Genomic DNA, 22,328 nt, shown 5'->3' with positions numbered 1-22,328 from the left:
ACTACCGCTAGGGCTAATGCGATCCAGACAAACAGACAGAGTGATTTCCTGTCGACCGCCGCTGGCGACAAGACAATCGTAAACACAGTAACTGACTAGTTTGTCAGAACCTCACCAGAGGAGCTGGTGGGCACCATTATAACACAGATAGACAGAACAAGGCAATACAGATAATACAACCTGACTACGCTCGAAGGAATGCTAGTGCAGTCCCAAGGAATTACTCTAAAATAATCTTAGCAAACTATTAGCAAAGGCTGAGACTCCAGGTAAGTTAGCAGAAACAAACCATCATGACCAGCAAGGAATTCTGGGAAGAAATGGTTTTTATACTGCAAGCCATCAGAGGAAGCAGCTAAGCAATTTGCATGTGAAGTGGATGCAAATTCCTCCCCAGAACAGCAACTCTGCAGCTTGCAGAGTGGAGACAGGTCTCTTTTCCAGGGACCTGCCGCACTCAGATTTACAAAATGGTCAAACAGCTGTCTGCCTGTGCAGACAGCAGAGCAGATCATTACAACCACCTTATATACAGGGGCGTAGCAATAGGGGTTGCAGAGGTTGCGACCGCATCGGGGCCCTTGGGCCAAAGGGGCCCCAAAGGGCCCTCCTTCAACTACAGTATTAGCTGTATTAGCAGTATTAGCTTTGAATAATGGTAATCATTAACAAGCTGTTTCCCATCCCCTTCTTGCACCTCTGACACTGTAGTTGCCATTGGCAGGTTTTTGTGTGCCGTATCAATGTTTATGGGGGGGCCCCAATGTAAAACTTGCATCGGGGCCCACAGCTCCTTAGCTACGCCACTGCTTATATACCTAGCTGCAATAGAATTGATGTATAAACCAATCTTTGTGATTACATCTGTTGATCTATTTTGGTCTTTGATGTCATCTGTCAAGTCTTCAAGGAATATCTGTCATGAATCAGTACAACACTGAGATACAATGTATATCTATTGTTATTGTAATGTGCAGAATTTTTAAAAAAATTCTGGAATGTATTTATTTAGGTGAACTTACCATTTATACTGTACTGTGGTCTACTACCTTCATGTGACTGCAAGATTTTTTTTTTGTGGTGTCACCAATGCACACGTCAGCAGTCACGGTTCTCATGCAGCAGTCAGCCCAGGAAACGGTACAGTTTCATAGATAAAGGTGAGACATTCTGAGATAAAGTATAATATGAAGCTTGGTTCTAGTGAATCACACATACCCAGTTTATGTGTTAAAAGTATACTGTTTCATGGGTGAGTGCTTGCAAAGAGACTGGGTAACAAACAGTGCTACAACATGCCGCTGCGTACATTAAATAAAGGCGTGAGAAAAATAGGGAAGCTATAATATCAAAATATCATCTACTAGCAGACCCAAGCCCGTCTGTGTTTTGTCGCGGCCCCCTTCGCATGTTACTGCGCACGCACCTGCCGCACTCGCACCCGCCGCACGTGCGCACACCTGGCAGCCCGCTCACACACCCCAACCCCCCCCCCCCCCCACCCACCGGCTCCCTGGCCCTGTCCTCCTGTCTCTCTGAGGCTGGGTCTGTGCTGCGCACATGTGCAGTAGCAAAAAGCACAGACACAGCTACACAGAGACAACTGTCCCTGCTGTATACAGGGACTGTTGCCTATTATTGTATAGGATAACAATGTTTTTATCACTTCTTTATCCTTATCGCCATTAGGACAATAAATATGTTAAAATAACGGTATTAAAAGGGTGTGGGGTGAAGTGGAAATAAGTGTAAACGATAAGTATTGTTGTAAATTGGGCACCAAATGAAAAAAATATTTACAGTGGTAATGACGATAGTAAAAGATTGGTAAATATTACCGATATTTTACTACAACTAAACCTAACCCTACTCTCTTACAGAACCCTCTGATGCCTAACCTTAAAGTGAACCCGAGGTAGGGATTGAAATAAAAAAACCTGCTCCGGGGGGGCTGGGTAGATCAGGTGGCATTGATCACACAGTGCAGCATACAGGGAGGCAGGTGAGTGGCTAGGCAGAGGCAAAGCTGTCCAATGGCAGCTGGGGAAGCCCTGCAAGAATGCCCCCAGTGGGCGTTTAAGCAGGCAATAACTCACCTTGCTTCCTAGCTTCTGCTCGAAATTGGTGACAATCGAATGTCACCAATTTCGGGGATGATAGCACGGGGGGGGGGAGGCGGGGCAGAGAGCAGCCCAAGGAGGGCGGGGGACACAGAGGCATGTCCTACAGCAGGGAGCATGCCTCTGTGTCCCATCTGCCCCCCCCCCCCCCCCCCCTTGGGTACCCTTTAATACACCCCTTCCTGGTGTTTAATCTTAAACAACCCCTTCCTGACATATACCCCTAAGACCACCTTTCCTGATGCCTAATTCTAGCCCTAAGTCTCCCTTCCTGATGCCTAATCCTAACCCCCCCCCCTCCTTCCTGATGTCTAACCCTAAAATCCCCCTTGCTGATGTCTAACACTACCCCCCCCCCCTTCCTGGCACCTAACCCTAAAATCCCCCTTGCTGATGTCTAACACTAAACCCCCTTCCTCTGCTGCAAATAACGTTAAAACATTAACTATCAAAAACAATACATTTTAAAATTTCAAAGTGATAACATTTTAAAGTGATAATTTTTTAAAACAAAAAATGTTGGTTGTACAGGCCCAGCACACGCTTTTTATTGTAGCTCAAATTTTTGCTTTTGGTGCCCAATAGCAGACATTTGCATTAGGGCCTATGGTACGCCCAAATAGTCCATTAGCCACAGGCTTCCACTGCTGCCTGCTGTATGCGGCCTTTCTGTAAACAGGGACCTGTTGACATTCGGTATACCTTCTTCCCTCTTACATGGAGCCATAAAATGTTGTTGCTTCCGAGGATCACTTTAATTTGAAAGATATCAAATAGCAATTAAACAAACTTTTTTGTCAGCTTATAAACAGACCGGGTTAATCGACCAGATTTGACTACTGATGCGTTAGTATTTCACCATAAAAAGTGGTTTAGTTCCTTGAAATCTCATCCTCAGCATTTCAGTAGATTAAAGAGACACTGTAGTTACATATAGTAGGATACAGTCGATTATTCAGGATACCCAGTTTTATGGTAATTTTCCTGATTTCAGAATCAGAAACACTTTTTATATCTAAATATTGTGATATATCGTAATGTAACCCCACCCTCCAGTGCTGCTTAGCCTAGGCTGTTTAGCTATGTAGAATTCTCCTCCCTGAGCATTCTGGGAGACCAGGCATTATTTTCACTGGCTTCAGAATTCTCAGCAAGAAACATTCTGCAGAGCTGCACCTGACATCACTAGAAGGACACCCGAGGTGAAAATTAACTGATGTGATAAACAATTGCATCTATCCTCTTTCTTCTATAAAGGACTTTTTTTTAGATATCCCACATATTTATTTTACATTTAAATCTACTTTTTAAGTTCTTAGCGTTTAATTGTTTCTGCTCAGTGCACGTTCATTGAAGTATGCCAGAGCTCATATCTATTAATTATCGCCCCCCTTTATCTCTTTTCTGCTCCCAGACACCATTTTCTGCTAGGAAAGTGTTTTATGGCTGTATTTCCTTATCAGTGAGGGTTATGTTGTAATCTGACCCAGTCCTGACTCAGACAGAAACTATCACTTGCATACCTGATTTTTAAACCTTTCAGGCAGAGAAAGAAAAAAAAAGCAACACAGCCTAGTTATTAGTGTGTTTGGCACTGTACATACACATGTCTATTTCATCATGTCACATGTCACCTCGGTTGTCCTTTAAGATGTCTGTGATGATCTGTGATACATTTCAGAATGTAAATCAGGGTGAGGAAAGGTTTTACAATAAGCAAACACTGACTAAATAATTTATGAATGAATATCGTAAAATAAATTGTATTCATTGCATTATTTTTACTATAGTTCCCCTTCGTAATTGTTGTATTCTCAGCGAGGTCCTGGCAGCATGGGACACAGCCTGGTGACATTTGATAGTTCAGTATCACGTATCTAGGGAATGCTGGGCCACATGCTCTATTTATGCTGAGTGCTTTTTTTATTCCCCCCCCATCCCCTAAATTGGCCCTAGACCAAGATACATACATGATACATACATAGACATATGCCTACAGTAGGGAATAGATTGTGAGCCCCTCCGAGGGACAGTTTAGTGACAAGACTATAGTCTGTACAGCGCTGCAGAATATGTCAACGCTGAATAAATAATTACATTTAGGATTTTAAAAAAAACAGCCTGCCAGCTCTGATCGTTGGCTGGCAGGCTGATCGCTGGGGCCCGCTGTGCAGAATGACGGGAGCTCGGCGTGAGCTCCCGTCAAATCTCGTTCCTTGCGAGATGACGCATATATGCGTCGCAGAGGAACAAGGAAGCTGCCGTTATCTCGCGTTAGGTGGTCGGCAGAAGGTTAAGCATCTTTACTGAATCATTTTATGTATTAGTTATAGTTTTTATGTGAAGTATCTGAGAGGGAATCCAGTTGTTGTAATAGATTAGCCACAGGCTACATACACTGGCATTTGGTTAATCTGTAAATGTAATAGTGTTTATTTTTCTTCAGTTTTCAGGACTTCATATTCAATGGCAGGGAAACCAGTGACCAGGAAGTTGAAATGAATTCAGAAATTATACTTGAAGAAACTCTCTATAAAAGGTCACAACAGAAAAAGTGGGGATCTCCCCTGAACTACAAGGAAAGATTATTCGTACTCACTAACTCCAAGTTAACTTACTATGAAGGACGGCCCGAGGTAAGGGCAGCCATTCACGGCTTCAAGTTTACCTTATACCCATATCTAGAGATCAATGCCAAACAATGCTGCTAAATGAATTCTGTATTTGCAATTTTTTTGTGACTAAGGCAGGGTTCGCAATAATTACAATTCGTGTGTAATTTTATGTTTTATTTAATTTTGTTTTACTTTTTTTTGTTTTTGGTGTTTATCTGTTTGCATGATAAAGTAGCTCTTGTTGACTCTATTTGATCGAAGATTGGAGTTCACTTATAATTACTTTAAAGTTACACTGAAATTAAAAAAAAAATGTATGATATAATGAATTGTATGTGTAGTACGGATAAGGAATAGAACATTAGTAGCAAAAATTTGTCTCATATTTTTATTTTCAGTTATACAGCATTTTTTACAGCATTGCATCATATTGTCATATTTGCAGTTTGCTCTGTCTTATAGTTTAAAATACAGAGCGTGGTTTGCAGAAATAATGACCCATGGAACTTCTCTTCTCACTGAACTTTCAATCAAAAAGAGCTGGCACATCCAAGATGAATCTTTATTAGTTCCATATAAAACATATAGGCAACGTTTCGGAGCCGCTGGGTACACATCGCTGGATGCAAGTGTTTAGAGGAGATTTCTCCCATTAACCCTATAGGCTTGTGTACAGCAGCAGACAGATTTTTGCCCAAAAGCAAATTGTGCCTTGACAAAGGGGTCCTATGTGGCTCCGAAACGTTGGCTATATGTTTTATATGGAACTAATAAAGATTAATCTTGGATGTGCCAGCTCTTTTTGTTTGAACATTATACAGAGGGCATCATCCCTCTTTTTCTCCCTAGAGATGCACTCGCCCTAGAGACAATGGGTTGGATCCTTTCGTGTGCGAGAGAACACAATAACTTATTCTCACTGAACCTTATCTGAAGCTGTCTGTCACTGTTTCTTTGATGTATAGTACTCCAGAAATCAGCACCAATTTGGTCTGAAGGTCAGAGAAGCTCTTTTGCCGTGATAACAACTGAAGTTTCTTAACTCTTCCTGTACTGGAAGCAATATATGATTTTTTTTCTTTGCTATTAATGTTGCTTTTCTTAGCTGTACTTTACATACAATTCATTATTTCATACGTTTATTTTCACTTCAGATTCCCTTTAAGACTTAGTCAGGTTCAGGTAGGACTGTGACATATGAAGACATTAATCTGAGACAAGTTTTTGTGTCCTACCTGATCATGCACCTCTATTACTGTGCACCCATGCTATGCATTTGAGTGAACCTAACCTGCCTAATCTCCATGCTCCCCTCCAGTGACTGACTAAGCATTACCTTGTACTCATACTGTGCTGTGTGATCTGGTTTTCTTCTGTATTGTCATATTGCTGTATGTCACCCCTAAATATTGTCTGTAACCTAAATTAATGTCCAGCGCTGCGTAATATGTTGGCGCTTTATAAATACAATAAATAATAATAATAATAATTTATGGTCCTATTAATATATACTCTGCAAATGACTGTATTTAGATGTTCTAAGTCCCTTTGCAATGGATTATTGTTATAAACTTAATTATTTGTTCTTCTTCTAATATTGAAGATTTCAATTAAATTACTTCAAAAGAAAATCTGTTTGCGATTTAAGAAATTGTAAAAAGGATTTTGTCGAAGAAGTAATGTATCTCAATGACATTGCAGTATATGTCCAATTTTGGGCAAGTTTGTCTTTGCAAATTTTCCGCATTGCTCGGAAGCATATGCCGAGGGTGTACTCCGATCGTCAGTTAATGCAGAACGGGGATCGTTTTAAACCATCTGTTTTGCAAGGAAACGTGCAAAAACAAGACGCTTTAAAATGTCTATTTTGCATTAACTAGTTAAAATAAGATTGATGTTTCTAGATTACCTACTTTTTGGTACTTTTGTCAATTGCGAAGTGCTGTAATGTTACTTTGCAGAGAAGATGAGATATGAACTCCTGGGGAAAAAAAATCTGGAGTAAAGTTAATTGCATATGGACCTTTACTTCCTAGAAGAAGGTCAGCATGATTTTTTATGTACTGCAGGAGATGGATGTTTCTCAACTTTCAGCTAAACACTTGGATCTTCTTCATATGTTTAATGTTTAATGAGCTCTGTTGCAGACTGAATGGGACTTGGGGTCCCATAAAGTTTGTGCCAGATTGGTCCTCATTGTTCTCTGGAACAATGAGGACCAATCTGGCACAAACTTTATGGGACCCCAAGTCATCATGCACTTTGGAATGTGCAGACACATAATGGTGCAGCAACATGAAGAATGTAATTGGTTGTTGTTGTCTGATCAAGCTGATTTGGGCTGGTTTGCTTTATGCCGATTGGCAACTAAATATATCCATATATCTTTGAAGGGATCCCCTCCGTTGCCCCTCGCCAGGTCGGCGCCTGCACAGAATGCTCTAGGCCACGCTTGCACAGGAGCAGAAGATGCTGACCTTGCGAGGTCGGCATCTGAAACGGAGGGGATACTGAGACACCTGGAATTGCAGCAAGGGTCATATCGGCTGCCAGGGGCTGTAGGAAGTCCCGGGTAATTAGGTTTTTTTTCCCTCTCAGATGATTCCTTAAAAGTGTACCAGAGCTGAATGACAGTAACAGTTTTATACATACCTGGGGCTTCCTCCAGCCCCATGCACACGGATCACTCCCACGCTGCTGTCCTCAGTCTTCTCTGTCTTCTGCACCGGGTCCCGTAACTTCCTCCAGTTGCGGACAGTCTGTATAAGAGAAGTGTGCTCTCTACGTATCTCTCTGCCGGTCGGCGGGGGGAGATACGTAGAGAGCGCACTTCTCTTGTGCAGACTGGCTGTGGTGGGGGGAAGTTACGGGACCCGGTACAGAAGGCTGAGGACGGTGGCGTGGAGGAAGCCCCAGGTATGTATAAAATGGTTTCTGTCATTCAGCTCTGGTTTCCTTTAAGACACAATGGGCCTGATTCACAAAGCGGTGATAACTCAGTTATCACGCCTAAAAGACTTTAGGCGTGATAACCTTTGCACTAGCAAAGTTATTACCGATTTGTGCTGCAACTCGCGCGAAGCTCCCGCGCACAAACGCGCAGGCGCGCGCGCAAAGTCCCATAGGGCTTAATGGGCGATGCGCGCAATTGCACGCGGGAGCTTCGTGCGAGTTACTTCAGATCACAACTAAACTAAGTTTAGGTGTGATAAAGGGCTTTTCACAGGCGTGCAAAGTGTTTGCACCGCTTTGTGAATCAGACCCAATAAGTTCACTTCCATACTAAGCTAACCTACTTTAGTGAATATCAGCAGACTTCTCTCCCCACACTTACTTCAGGTGTGATACTTACCTAAGCAGAGGGAAGGCTCCGCATAGAGCCGTCCTATTCCTTCATCCATCTCGTTGTTTTAGCGACATCCCCCGATATATCTATTTGGACTCCCATCGGTAGAATAGCTCTTCCTAAGTACTTGGGTAATCTTCAGGACAACTTGTGTCCCCTGAGTACTTCTGTTGCGCATGTGGGGTCCAGACTCCGTTTGTTAGTCCAGAAATGTTTTGGGGAAGTTACAAGGTTTGCACTGCCATTGGTTTCAACGGTCTACAGAGTTAATATTTCACATTTCCTTTTTCTTTAACATCTTTTGTAGTGTTTGTGTTACGTGCTTAACGATCAGTATTATGCAATAGAATGCTAGAAAAAAGCAGTTTCCTCCTGTGGCAAAATGCAAAAAATGCATCTGTCTAGAAGCAGAGGATCATCACAAGATTTAGGCTTGTTTTTTTTTTCTGTCTGTTTCCTGCTGGAAGAACACACAATTCTGTCTGTGTTTGTTATGAAATCGGTAGAAGTCATCAGTTACAATAACAGAGTAACCAAGCAGCTCAGGGTGACCCAAACTACTAGGAATGTATAGGGGGATAAAAGGGACCAAAAATCCCTCCTACTAAAAAAAGCAAAGCTTGGTGTATTTGCCTTCTTAAAACAGAAGGAAATCTGCAACAATTCAGCTATAAGTGAACATTTGTGGTTACCCACAATGCACTACTACTGAATATGCAAATTATACCTTTTCGCCCTTGGTAAGCCAAGCAAGCATCCAGAACCGCTGGTGTATAGCAAGCCTATAGCTTTACATTTTACACCGCCATATCAAACCCACATGTAGACAGCCTGTTTCAGATTTTTGGTCCTCATCAGTACATGGCAGGGATTGATAAGGCTGTATGAGATAGGGCTTGGACCAGTACAACAGAGTCCCTTTTCGCCCTTGGTAAGCCAAACAGTTACAAAGTCAACCATATTTTGAGAGGGGAAGAAATGTGCATACTGCCCTTGATCAATTATTATAAATTGGTCAGTGCTTAGAAACATTACAAGGTAATGCACAACAGTATAAAAGGGCAAATAAAGTTCATTTACATATGGATTTGTCTTCATTGAGGTAAGCCACCTCAACCCTTATCCATTTTATTTGTTTTTAATGTAATTTTATCACTTTTTGTCCGCCTTTTTATCCTATTGTGCATTATATACTCCCACTCCCCCCTGTGCTTAGGGAGGGGATACCCTGGGACTCCTTCACAGGCACTTAGGATCTCTTTTCTACCTAAAAGTGCGACCACCTCCAGCTTGCCTGGACTCCGAGTGGAGTCAGGTTCATAGATCTCCACCTGCCTTCAGTGGTTGGTTGTTCCATTGCACCCTCCCCTTGTGAGTACCCTCTCTTTATATTTATTCTCCCACTGATTGTTTTTTGACATATTGCATCATTGGGCTCCTGTTGTCTCTGCTTTTTCGTTCTAGGGTTTTTGCTCACCTTCCTTTTTGCCTACATTGCAAGGAAATGCAATGACTAGACAAATTGTGGGTTTCAGTCCAAAGATCCATGTCTGCTGCCATATATATCTTAAAAAAGGTCCTCTTATGTACCACTCGAGCAGTCCATTCTGGCCCATCGCCACTGGAAGTGGTGCACACTGCTTGGCACCACAGCTGGGTGTGCAGTGCAGAACAGGCCCATACACGAGTGGAGCACTACATTAAGGATACCGAGGGACAACATTTTTTATACAACATCACAGTGCCCTTCACTGCCTTGCTGTAAATGGCCACATTGATTTTAATGGGGACACATGGTCAGTGTGCTCCACTCAGCACCACTTCTGATTTCAGCTGTGCTTTAGGATCGCAATCTCAAAAAGCTCTGATGAAAGCGCATGCAGCTGAATCCACAGTATCGATCACAATTTGGCCAAACTGCAATTGCGGGTCATGCAGCATTTCTGGAGTAATTGCACTCCAATGCAAAGGATAGGAGCACTTCAAAAATACTTTTGAATCGCTTTTCAAAAGCAATTTTTCAGTGATTTTGTGGGCTATTTTCCTGTTTTAAATACATTTTTTAATTACCTGCCAGGTCTCAAGAGGTCCATGCCAACTGGAACCTAGTGCGTAGCCCCACCCCTTTGCATAAAAGATCATCTGCGCTTCTCTATTTGGTGATAAAGAAGCGCTGATGACCTTTAGTGCAAAGGGGCAGGACTAAATGCCGGAATCCGATGGACACGGACATTGGGAGACCCGGCTGGTAGTTAAAACTTTATTTAACACAGGATAAAACCCCTCCCCCCCCCCCCAATAATGCAAATTGGAAGTGCTTAACAATTACTGGCAGTAGATTGAACAGCACTTCCAATTGCATCAAGGTAAACACTACACAAAATGCCACACTAAGCCCTTGCACAATTGGTCTTTGGCCAGGAATACCCGGTGCGTTTCCGTGGCTCGATTATGCTGCCCGATCGACTCCCCGCTCGATCCCGCGGGCTATTCTCTTATCTTCTGCTTGTTTTCCTTATCTTTTTCCATTGTCCCCCATGCGGTATCGAGCGCAGAATCCATCGGGCTGGTGATCGGACATGTCGGAAATTATCAATCGAGCCATCTAAATGGCTTAATTGTACTGTGTATTCCCAGCATTAGTTGATTCTTGGCCTAAAGCCCAATCTACACGATATGATTCTTTGTGCGATTCGATTACAATTATAATTACGATCCGATTAAATCCGACATGTCCGATCGGGATTCGATTTGATTCAATTCGATTTGCTGTTGTTTCGAATTGAATCCGGATCGGACATGTCGGATTTAATCGAATCGTAAATAGAATCGTAATTGAATCGCACAAAGAATCGTATCGTGTCGATGGGGCTTTAGTGTTGATACTACTTGGCAAGGACAAATCTAATCTTACTCTAGCACTAGTGATAGCGGTTTGCTGCTGTGTGGCTGGGCAGAGTGGATGCAGCCCTTTGGCTGAGAGGTCAGCTCTCCTGCACACTGCCCATCCAGCTGTTTCTGCTCCCTCTGTAGTTACATCAGCCCGTCTGACTTGTGATGTGAGTCAGTTGGGAACGCAGATGTGGGACGAGGCAGAGGGGTACTGGATGGGGATTGGGAGGCTGCTACTGTGATGGCCAAACTTGTGCTGTGGTTTAGCAGCAGAACAGCAAACCTGTGTTCCTGTCAAAGTTTCGGGTCCACGAACGCTAGCTTGCGGGAGATAAAGAGCCTAGATCTGGTCACAATGGAAGCAGTTTAAAAGTGGGTTTATTGGAGGGTTTATTGGCTAAACAGCACAAGATGCTTAATTTGGCTGAATGGATGTCATTCATGAGGAATATAGCAGCCCCAACTGGCATGTCCATGTCCACTGAGGGACAATCCTCCTGAAGTGAGAGGAATACCAGGGCTGCCATCCCTTACAAACTATTCCAGTTGCCTTGCGGTCATGCTGTGCTTTTTTGGCTTTAATTGATTTTGAGTCACACACTTGAAACAAGCATGCAGCCAGTGGAGTCAGACCAGAGTCACAGCATCTGATCTGCATGCTCAGTCTGCACCAGTGACTTATAGTATTAGAGGCAGGGCATCGGTACAGAAGTCAGACAACTGGCATTGTTTGTTAGTGAATAAGGATGGCAGCCTCCGTATTCCTCTCGCTTTAGGTTCCCTTGAAGTTAAAATTGTTCTGTTCATGATGAATTTCACAGCCGCATTTGAAAGGTAAACTCATTTTTTTGGCTGGAGTTCAGTTTTCATATAAAATTTTACCTCGTCTCTGATTTTCAGCATGCAATAACGATTAAAAATCGGAATCGGATGTAAAATCTGATTAAAAATCGGAATGGCATGCAGTGTGCAGGGAGCCTGAAGTGGTTTTCTATATGCCGATCTCTCTGAAATCTTAATAATTATGATTTTTCTGGGGCTTTCTGTGTCATGTATGGATACATACTACAGTTCAGTCCACTGTACTGTCACTTTCAAATGATAGGCTCCTATGCTAGATTTTTAGCTGATTAGGGATAGGCTTGAGTTGGTTCCCATGTTTAGACCTTCATGTTTGTGTACTTGTACTGCTCTTTTTTTAAAGTGGATCCGAGGTGAACTTTTACTCATTGCATAATTGTGTTCCTTTCATATAGTTTATAGGGCATTCCTCAAGCCAAATACTTTTTTGTTTTTGTTTTAATACTCTAGTGCCCTATAAACTAAAAAAGCCACGCCCACAGGTTTTCAGAGAGCCTTGGCAGTAGCAAGGGCTCATGGGAGCTCAGTCTGGGCAGGAGGTGGGGGAGGTGTTACTAGCCATTGATTTCAGAGGCAGAGGGGAGGAGGGAGGAGGAGAGGGGATTAGGCTGATGGCTCAAGATACAGATAAGCCTGCCTCTGTGTAATGTTTACAAACAACATGTCTGCTGTCATTATATCACAGGAATAAATAATCATATTATATTAAAACTGTTTGCAGCTAGCTTTGCTGTGTAAACCATCTAAACTTTAGCTAAGATATATAGACAAGTTACTTGTTATAGTTAGTTTTTCATCTCGGATCCGCTTTAATGTACCTCAGTTTGGCTAGGTTTTTAATGACCTGGGTTATGTTTGTTATGTTTCTTTATCTCAGTTTCTCTTGGCCTTTTCAGTATGTGATACATCTTTGCCTTGTTCTGTAAGCATGCTTTGTATGGCCTCAGTAAACTTTTGTTAATAATAAAAACTCAGCTATCACAGGAGCTTAATCCAAAAAAACCTGTTTTCCATAATTTATTAAACAAAGCTAACTGGCACATCTGCATTGCTCATGTTGTTCTAAGATCTGTTATCTGACAAGGTCCCCATCAGTGAGTAAACAGTGGTTAGAAATAGCATGCACCTGTTTTCCTTTTTTCTATACTGAGAACAACGTGATACTGTGCCTTGTCTCGTGCAGCTAGTTTTGAGAGTGAAATGCATGAATGAAAATGAGGTATGACTTTTCACTTCCTGTTTCTGTGTGATCACCACCCTGTGAAGGCTTGTTTGGTCCAACACCATATATTTTATTGTAACTAAAGAAAACTATTGTAATCTTTTTGATGTACACTTTGGCCAACTGTTGTGTTGAAGAAGGGAATAAAAAGAATGATAAATAAACAACACACAAAAAAAATAAAAATAAATATGAGACTGCAAGATAATGCTAGTTATATTTCTAAGACTGAATTCTAAAACAGCAGCCATGACATTGTGATGTAAATCTAAACAGCAGCCATGAAAGTGTGACGTACAATCTGATTCAATCAGTTGCAAAGCAAAATAAAAATGGTAATACTTGTCTACAGCCCTGGCTTGTAATCAGCAGTGTTTTCTGAGCCAAAAAGAAGTGTTTTGGTTTCTGTTTAGTATTCAGGAGAGCCCTGAGCCACCAATACAATAGGCTACTGGTCCACTACAACAGTGCAGCTCATTTGTCCAGGACCTCCATGAGATGGGAAATAATGTGTCTTTTGCCCAATTTACATTCTGAAGGAGGAGCAATAGTATGCAAACGGCTGGAGCATACGCCACCAGACATAGCAGTGGTCCAGAAGGGAAGAGGAGGAGGGGATGAAAGGTGGGTGGGCCAGGGAATGACACCTGTATCTTGTCTGTGATCTTAGTCTTGCGATGTTCCTCTGGTCAACAATTTTTTCTTATGACCAAAAATGTAAAAGTTGTGATCGGTCATGCTTGGGCATCAGGGGTCCTTAAAGAGTAACTGTCAGGCTGCAGAAGCTATTTTAAACCTCTATTCTCCTGTGTTAAACAGTTTAGATGGAAGCCAAAAAGGCAATAGTGAAGATAAAAATCTCTCTTTCATTTGATGTGTGCTTATCAGCAAAGCTGTTAGACCCAAGCTCTTAAGAGGACGCAAGCCGCATTCCATACTGCAAAGCATTCTGGGGCCCTCCCCTCTGCTGCTAAGGAGAAGTTACAGGATCAAGTTTCAGCAGCTTGTAACTCAGTCCAGCGCACAGCACTGAAAAATCTCCCGGCAGAGTACACTGCAGGAGTTCGCTATTGTTCCTAGCCACATGGCTAATTAATATTCACTGCACACTAGTGTTATTCAGTACGAGCTTTTCTGTGATCAGGAAGCAGGCAGGACATGACGACACATTTGGCTTCATAGGAGACAGACAAACATGGAACCTGCCATGAGCTGTCAGGAGCATCAATCTCTGCATATACTATATACAAATTCTGTGAAGTACAAACGTGGACAGTGAAATGCATATGTAATGTAAGTACAGCCAATCTTTAGCTACTGATATATGTGTTTATTTTCTCTGAGACCTTATACCTAACAGCTCCTCTTTAAGGATCTGAGAGGTTGGATCCTTAACAATGCCCAATGCCTAAGCAACATTGATGGACTCTGACAGTCTGTGTGTCCAGAAATGTAACCTTTCCTCTTGTAATGAGAGAGTAACCAAGCAGCTCAGAGTGACCCAAACTACTAGGAATGTTTAGGGGGATAAAAGGGACCAAAAAGCCCTCCTACTAAAAAAAGCAAAGCTTGGTGTATTTGCCTTCTTAAAACAGAAGGAAATCTGCAATAATTCAGCAATAAGTGAACATTTGTGGTTACCCACAATGCACTACTACTGAATATGCAAATTATCCCTTTTCACCCTTGGTAAGCCAAGCAAGCACCCAGAACCGCTGGTGTATAGCAAGCCTATAGCTTTAAATTTTACACAGCCAAATGAAACCCACATGTAGACAGCCTGTTTTGGACTTTTGGTCCTCATCAGTTCATGGCAGGGATTGATAAGGCTGTATGAGATAGGGCTTGGACCAGTAAAACAGTAACCAAGCAGCTCAGGGTGACCCAAACTACTAGGAATGTATAGGGGGATAAAAGGGACCAAAAAGCCTTCCTACTAAAAAAAAAGCAAAGCTTGGTGTATAAACAGAAGGAAATCTGCAATAATTCAGCTATAAGTGAACATTTCTGGTTACCCGCAATGCACTACTACTGAATATGCAAATTATCCCTTTTCGCCCTTGTAAGCAAGACAAGCATCCAGAACCGCTGGTGAGAGATGGGCAGACTCTGCCACATGACCAGTTCCACTCCTCTCATTAGAGGGAGAAAAAGATATGAACTATCTGGAATTATCATTTCCCCAAGCCTCCATGGCAACACTACGGGTATTAGCCCCGCCCCTAATACCCCATAGGACAGAATAACTAGAAGTGTCTAACTGTCCCCCCCACAGCAGGTGTCTCTTTTTTTCCTTGTCTCACTTCATAGGATAGATTGCAGTTTTCACACTGCACAACATTTTATTTTTCTCCCTTGCCGACTGCATCATGTAGTCCCTCGCACAGGCTGCCTCCCCTGTTGCAAGGCTGTCTTAAGTACACTCTAATAGAGCGTTATGACAGCGACCCCGTTCTGCTGTGTCTTGGGGGTCTTTTTTGTCTGATTGGAATCTCCTTAGATAACACTAATGGTGTTGGGAGTATAATCAGGGTCGGTTTAAGCAACAATGGGGCCCCAGGGCAAAATAAACCTGGGGGGCCCCCCAACATATACCACGGAACAAAAATCGGCATTAGGGGACCTTTTTTGCAGCTGGTATAGTCAGGGTGTGAAGTCCCAATTGGCCGGAGGTCCACATTCTGGCTACCCCAGCCTGCATGGGGGACAAGGGGTTAAAAAGTTTCAGGAGGGGGGACCCCACATAATTAAAAAAAAAAAAAAAAAATTCCCACACTCTAAACATAAAAAAAAAATTGGGAAAATAGGAAAAAATGCCAGGGATCTTCATGCAGCCATATTTCGGCTGTATCACGATCCCCTGGCCAAAGCGCTGCGGCTGCGTATGGACCCCCTGGAAACCCCGTCAGGAAATTTATTGCGCTTTCGTTTGATGCATGTAAAATTACACTACCGTTAGACATTTACCGCATTTAAAAGTATACTTTTTTCCATCGAAACTTTAAAATGGATTTTTCCAAAAACTATAAGGTCTTTTTGAAAAATAGTTTTTTCCTCTTATTCCTAATGATCTCCTTAACATATCCCGCAAATTTAGGGTTTCTAGCATTTAAGGTGGATTTGCTATTAACCATTAAAGTCGGCAGGTTTTTAAATGTGTATTTTTTCCTCTTGTAGCTACTGGGGGCCCCTACAAGCTCTGGGGCCCTGGGGCAGCTGCCTCCTTTGTATCTATGGTAGCACCAGCCCTGAGTATAATGAAAGCTGATATACTATTTAGTACCATGCTAAATGTGTGGTCCGGGCGGGCATCTTTTCCCTTCTTTTCCTCTTGTTCGCCTCTGATTCTATGCTATGGCGCAGTATAGATGTTTGGCGTGCGCTCCACTGTCATGTGTCCGGCTGGAGCGCTCGGTTTTCCGGACGTTCAGGGTTTTCTTTGCTCTGATTGGAGGAGCCCTGTCTCATCCAATGGCACAGGGCGGAGGTTAGCGTGCGCTCCACTCGCTAGTGTTCCGGTGGAGCGCACTGGAGACCGGAAGTTCGGGTCTGGCCCCGCTCTGATTGGCTGATTCTTGGCTGTTCCGTGATGCAGAGCGGTGGCGTGCTCAGATGACGTTCCGGGCTCTATTTAAGCTGGCAGTCCCCGTTTTCGGGTGGCTGCTGATGTGGGCATATACCTTTGTCTAGCCTCTGGCAGGTAGTTGCTATTAGAGGCAACGTGTCGGTTAGTACCGTTCTGCAGGTGATTCATTCTGTCTTTCTATTTCCTCTGTTTTTTCCGTCTTGCTACTGCTTTTCAGTAGCCATTATGGATGCCCACAAGCCATACACAGACCAGCGCTATTATGGGTAAGGGAGTTAATGGTAAGTGTTTTTTGCAGAAAGATTTAAAAGGAGTGCTAAATCTGGGTATTTTCTTTTTTGCCAGCTCAACGTCACAACATAAAAGAAGATCTTCTCGGTCACCGAAGAGACGTTCTTCAAGGGATCGGTCGGCCTCTCATGACAGGTCGAAGAGGAGAAGGTCCAAACATAATAAGACACATAAGAAGACAAGGTCGAGATCAAAATCTCCAGAACGCTCACACCAAAGTCAATTGTGCTGGGCATGTGCACAACCCAGGAAACCCATTCCAGGAAAACTTGTTTGCTCAACCTGCTTTCACGAATTAGGGAAGGAGCAGGTCCAGGAGCCAGTGGATGTATCGGAAATGATCCAAAAAGCGGTGCAGAATTCAATGCAAACCTTTATGTCAAGCATGCCGCCGCAACCTACATCACATGCTATTCCTCAGGATCTACCTTCAAATTCGTTGGTATCTTCGTCTCAGGAGGACTATGAGATAGGATTTGATTTTGCCCTTGTTGAACCTTTTATCAGGGCTGTTAGAGAGGCCATCGAATGGGAGGATTCGGATGAGGAAGAGCGGAGGGATGAGAGGAAGAAACCTAAGAAGCAGTATTACAAACATTTAAAGAAAACAAAATCCACATTCCCAGTTATGGATGAAATCCTAACCATTATGGATGAGGAGTGGCGGAAGCTTGAAAAAAAGCCTCCGCTTGCTAACAGGTTTTCAAAGTTATACCCGATCCCTGAAAAGGAAAGCAAACCGTTAGAGAATGCTCCCACTGTGGACGCGTCCGTGATTCGCTTGGCGAAACATGTGACGCTACCATTAGAAGACGCTATCTCCTTCAAAGACACTCTAGAAAGGAAACTGGATTTTGACCTAAAGAAAATATATGTGACATCTAGGGGAGCATGTAAACCCGCCATCGCACTCACTTCAGTAGCTAAAGCAATAAAGTTCTGGACGGAAAATATTGAAAGAGGTATTAGGGAGGATGCGGATAAAGAGTCCTTGATCTCCGCCTTGGAAGATCTGAAGATTTCCGAGGATTTTGTCGGTGAGGCGGCAATAGACATACTAAGGTCTTCTGCTAGGTCAATGCTCTACTCGGTCACGGGTAAGAGGGCTTTGTGGCTCAAGTCCTGGTCAGCAGATCCATCATCACGTCTGTTGTGATGCAAGATTCCGTTCGACGGAAAGTCTTTATTTGGCGAGAAGATGGACACTGCGATTAACAAAGTAACCGGGGGTAAGTCGGAACTCATCCCTCAAGACAAGAGACCGAGTAGACAGTTTGCGGGGTCCCAAGTGCAATCTCAGTCTTCCAGGTACCGTAATGCCAAATCATATAAACCAGGTAAAGGATTTAGGAGAAATTGGCAACCATCCCAGTCTAGTTTCAACAGGCAGACTAAGCAGAAGGGTAATTCTTTGAATCAATCCAATAAAAAGTCTTTTTGATGTTGGCAAGGTCCAGAAGTGTCCAGTGGGCTCAAGATTAAAACTTTTTTCACAGGTCTGGAAACAACACGTCAGTTCTCCGTGGGTAGTGAGAACGGTTACGACCGGACACTTTTGGACGTTCACGGAACATCACTTCAGAAAAACAAAAATTCCAGTCTGCTCAAATAAACGAGAAATCCTGGAAACCTATCTTCAAGATCTGTGGCCAAAGCAGGTAATCGTACAGGTTCCCCGAGAAGAGAGGAAACTCGGTTTCTACTCGACACTGTTTTTCGTCCCAAGAAAGTCGGGAGATTGGAGACCAGTCTTGAAACTAAAACTTCTGAACTCCTTTAATCATATGGACAAGTTCAAGATGGAGTCTCTTCAAACCATAATATCGATTGTAAAACCAAAAGACTATTTGCGGTCAATCGATTTAGAGGACGCCTATTTACACGTCCCTATTCAGGCTTCCTTGCAAAGATGTCTACGCTTCTGCATAGGAAATCGTCACTACCAATTTGTTTGCCTGCCCTTCGTATTTGCACGGCACCACGGACATTTACCAAGCTCCTGGTGGAAGTTGTTGCAACCCTAAGACTTCAAGGGTTAAGAATCCACCATTACCTCGACGACGTCTTACTCCTATCACAATCAAAGCAGCAAATATTATCACAACGCTCAGTTCTCATGGACACCCTAGAACAGTTCGGGTGGCTTATAAACTTTAGAAAAAGTCAACTTTAACCGACAAGAGATATGAGTCAATGTTAATGTGACAGCGCTCCTCTTCAGATCTAGAAATTAAACACAAATAAAAACCGCACATAGTGCATTACTGCGATCTCAGGTATCAAAGTTCACACGCCACCCAAACGTGCATATGTGATATAGCTGTGCACCACTCGTGATGTATATTAACCCCTCCACACTAGCAGCTCACCAGATGGACACCACCTCACACTCCAGGTGGGTCTAGCGCTTAGCCTTAGAGCGGCCAACTTCAATCACAGTGTCCACACTGCCTTTGTTCACAACCGGATGACTCCGTTTTTAATTACAGTTCCACATGTAAAAGATATATAAAACATACATAGGGCTTGATTCACAAAGCGGTGCTAACCTACTTAGCACGACTAAAGTCTTTAGACGCGCTAACCAGGGTGCTAAGTAGGTTAGCACCAGATTTCTCAATCAGATCGTGCGCTAACTTTGCGTGCGTAAAGTTTTACGCGCGCACAGTTTTACGCGCGCTATGTCCCATAGGCTTTAATGGGCACTTCGCGCGGTGCGCCCTGTGCTCTGTGCAGTACGCGCGTAAAGTTTTACGCGCATAAAGTTTTGCGCACGTAAAGTTTTATACGCGAAAAGCTTGTTTAGACGTGCTAAGGGGGTTTTCACAGGCGTGCTAACAGTTAGCACCGCTTTGTGAATCAAGCCCATAGCGTAATACAGTTTTGCTAAAAAGATATGGCCTGCGCAGTTTCAGCGCACTCACGTAAGTGTGAAGATAAATGGCATCTCGGGCATCACAGCCCAACAGTATGTCTCCCCTGCTGGCGGTACCGGCGTCCCGATGCTCCGCTCCACGTTTCAGCCTTCTACCTCTATCTTTTTAGCAAAACTGTATTACGCTATGTATGTTTTATATATCTTTTACATGTGGAACTGTAATTAAAAACGGAGTCATCCGGTTGTGAACAAAGGCAGTGTGGACACTGTGATTGAAATTGGTCGCTCTAAGGCTAAGCGCTAGACCCACCTGGAGTGTGAGGTGGTGTCCATCTGGTGAGCTGCTAGTGTGGAGGGGTTAATATACATCACGAGTGGTGCACAGCTATATCACATATGCACGTTTGGGTGGCGTGTGAACTTTGATACCTGAGATCGCAGTAATGCACTATGTGCGGTTTTTATTTGTGTTTAATTTCTAGATCTGAAGAGGAGCGCTGTCACATTAACATTGACTGATACTTAAGGATCTGTGATAGCGAATACTCAATTGAAAGACTTTGTTATCATTCATCTATTCTATACATTGACATTGTGATTTATTCAATTGTAGCTTATTTTGGTAGGCGCAGTTTGTGTTTAACAAATCGACAAGAGATATGGTTTATCTGGGAGCACGATTTCTTACAGATCAGAACGTGGTATGCCTTCCACAAGACAAGGGCCCGATAATAAAGCATCGCATTCTTCAGCTTCTTATCCCGACGCAAACGCGAGCAAAACACTGCCTCAAAGTCTTAGGAACAATGGCGTCCACCATCCCCATGGTCCCTTGGGCGCATTGGAACATAAGATCACTCCAACAGGGTTTTTTGAGACAATGGGATGGTCAGAATCTAAATCAGTCAATTACACTAACAGACTATATGAAGAAAGGACTGAGGTGGTGGCTCATACAGGAAAATCTGGAACGCCAGACTCCTTTGTGTCCGGAGCATCCAGTGATTCAATCCACGGATGCGAGCATGACAGGCTGGGGGGTCACATGTGGTACCCACACGGCACAGGGGCAATGGCCTGTCTTCATGAGGGACTGGTCGGCGAACAGATTAGAACTCAGAGCAGCCTACTGTGCTCTACGACATTTTCAAAACATAATCTACAACAAACCAGTCCTGCTCTGAATGGACAATGTGACGGCAGTTACATATGTGAGACACCAAGGTGGAACTCAAAGTCAAATTCTGCTAGAAGAAGTTACACTCATATTCAACTTTGCGATGAAGAATCTGGAATCTCTTTCAGCAATGCATATACCGGGAATCACCAATGTAGTTCCGGATTACTTGAGCAGAAGTCAAATCTCGAACAACAAGTGGTCCTTGAGCGAGGAGATATTCCAGATGATTTGCAATCACTGGGAAGTGCCACAATTGGATCTGATGGCAACATTGGCCAACAGGAAGTGTCGCAGATTCTTCAGCCGATATCAATGCAGAGAGGCGGAGGAGACGGACGCCTTAACAGCACCTTGGAGATTCCAGGTGGCGTATGTTTTCCCTCCGGTCCCACTCATCCTATGACTACTTCTCAGGTTGAGGAGGGAACAGGTGACCCTGCTGGCGGTTTTACCATATTGGCCCAAAAGGCCTTGGTTCCCTATGCTTCTACAGATGACGACGCATGCACCCCTTCACCTTCCGTGCAGTACAACTCTTTTTACCCAGGGCCCAGTAGTCCATCCGAATCCCGGGCAGTTAAAATTGACGGCCTGGAGATTGAGAGGGGGAAGCTGAGAGATATAGGTTGTGACAACGCAGTAATATCAACTCTGCTCAAGGCAAGGAAGGACTCCACAAATACTACCTATCAAAGAATCTGGAAAGTATATTTACACCATGCTATCTCCCATGAGTTCAATCCAGTACATCCCTTGGTGCATCAGGTCTTGTCCAAGTAGATAAAGGACTTAGTTATCATTCAATCAAAGTCCAAGTTTCCGCCATCTCTGCACTAACCAGCGAGAAATGGGCGTTCCATCCTCTCGTTAGACAGTTTATGTCTGCAGTTTTTAAACTCCGCCCTCCAACAAAGCCTATCTTCGCAACCTGGGACTTGCCATTGGTACTGGACTTCTTATCAAAACCACCATTTGAACCAACAGAGCATTGTTCCTTATCTGATCTTACCTTGAAAACAGTTTTCTTGGTGGCAATATGTTCGGCACGTAGAGTTTTAGAACTGCAAGCCCTAAGTCATCTTGAGCCTTACTTGGTATTTTTTCCGGACAGGGTCCAGATTAGGCCTGTACAAGGATTTCTACCCAAGGTTCCATCTTCCTATCACTTGAACCAGGAATGGTCCCTTCCAAACTTTACGGAACAAGATTCGTCGAAGCTCCACTCACTAGATGTGGCTAGATCACTAAAATCTTATATCTTGGCGACGAAAGACATAAGAAAATCTGACAAACTATTTATTATTCACTCAGGCTATAGAAAGGGGGAGGCTGCGGCC

At 43.3% G+C, this 22,328-nt stretch overlaps 1 protein-coding gene across 3 annotated transcripts in view; it reads left to right on the top strand.

Moving 5' to 3' along the window:
• The window catches only part of TEC (tec protein tyrosine kinase), a 189,914-nt gene that overhangs the window by 80,036 nt on the left and 87,550 nt on the right, over window positions 1-22,328 (top strand). For all 3 annotated transcript variants that reach the window (XM_068278541.1, XM_068278542.1, XM_068278540.1), the window contains exon 2: window positions 4,567-4,756. In XM_068278541.1, the coding sequence (XP_068134642.1) occupies window positions 4,619-4,756 (138 nt within the window). In that variant the 5' untranslated portion in view covers window positions 4,567-4,618. The remainder of the gene's footprint in view (window positions 1-4,566; window positions 4,757-22,328) is intronic.

Source organism: Hyperolius riggenbachi, chromosome 1 (genome assembly GCF_040937935.1).
Source record: "Hyperolius riggenbachi isolate aHypRig1 chromosome 1, aHypRig1.pri, whole genome shotgun sequence".
In the NCBI taxonomy this organism is placed as follows: domain Eukaryota; kingdom Metazoa; phylum Chordata; class Amphibia; order Anura; family Hyperoliidae; genus Hyperolius; species Hyperolius riggenbachi.
The sequence above is the reverse complement of the archived record's forward strand: the minus strand, read 5'-3'. Positions and strand labels throughout refer to the sequence as shown.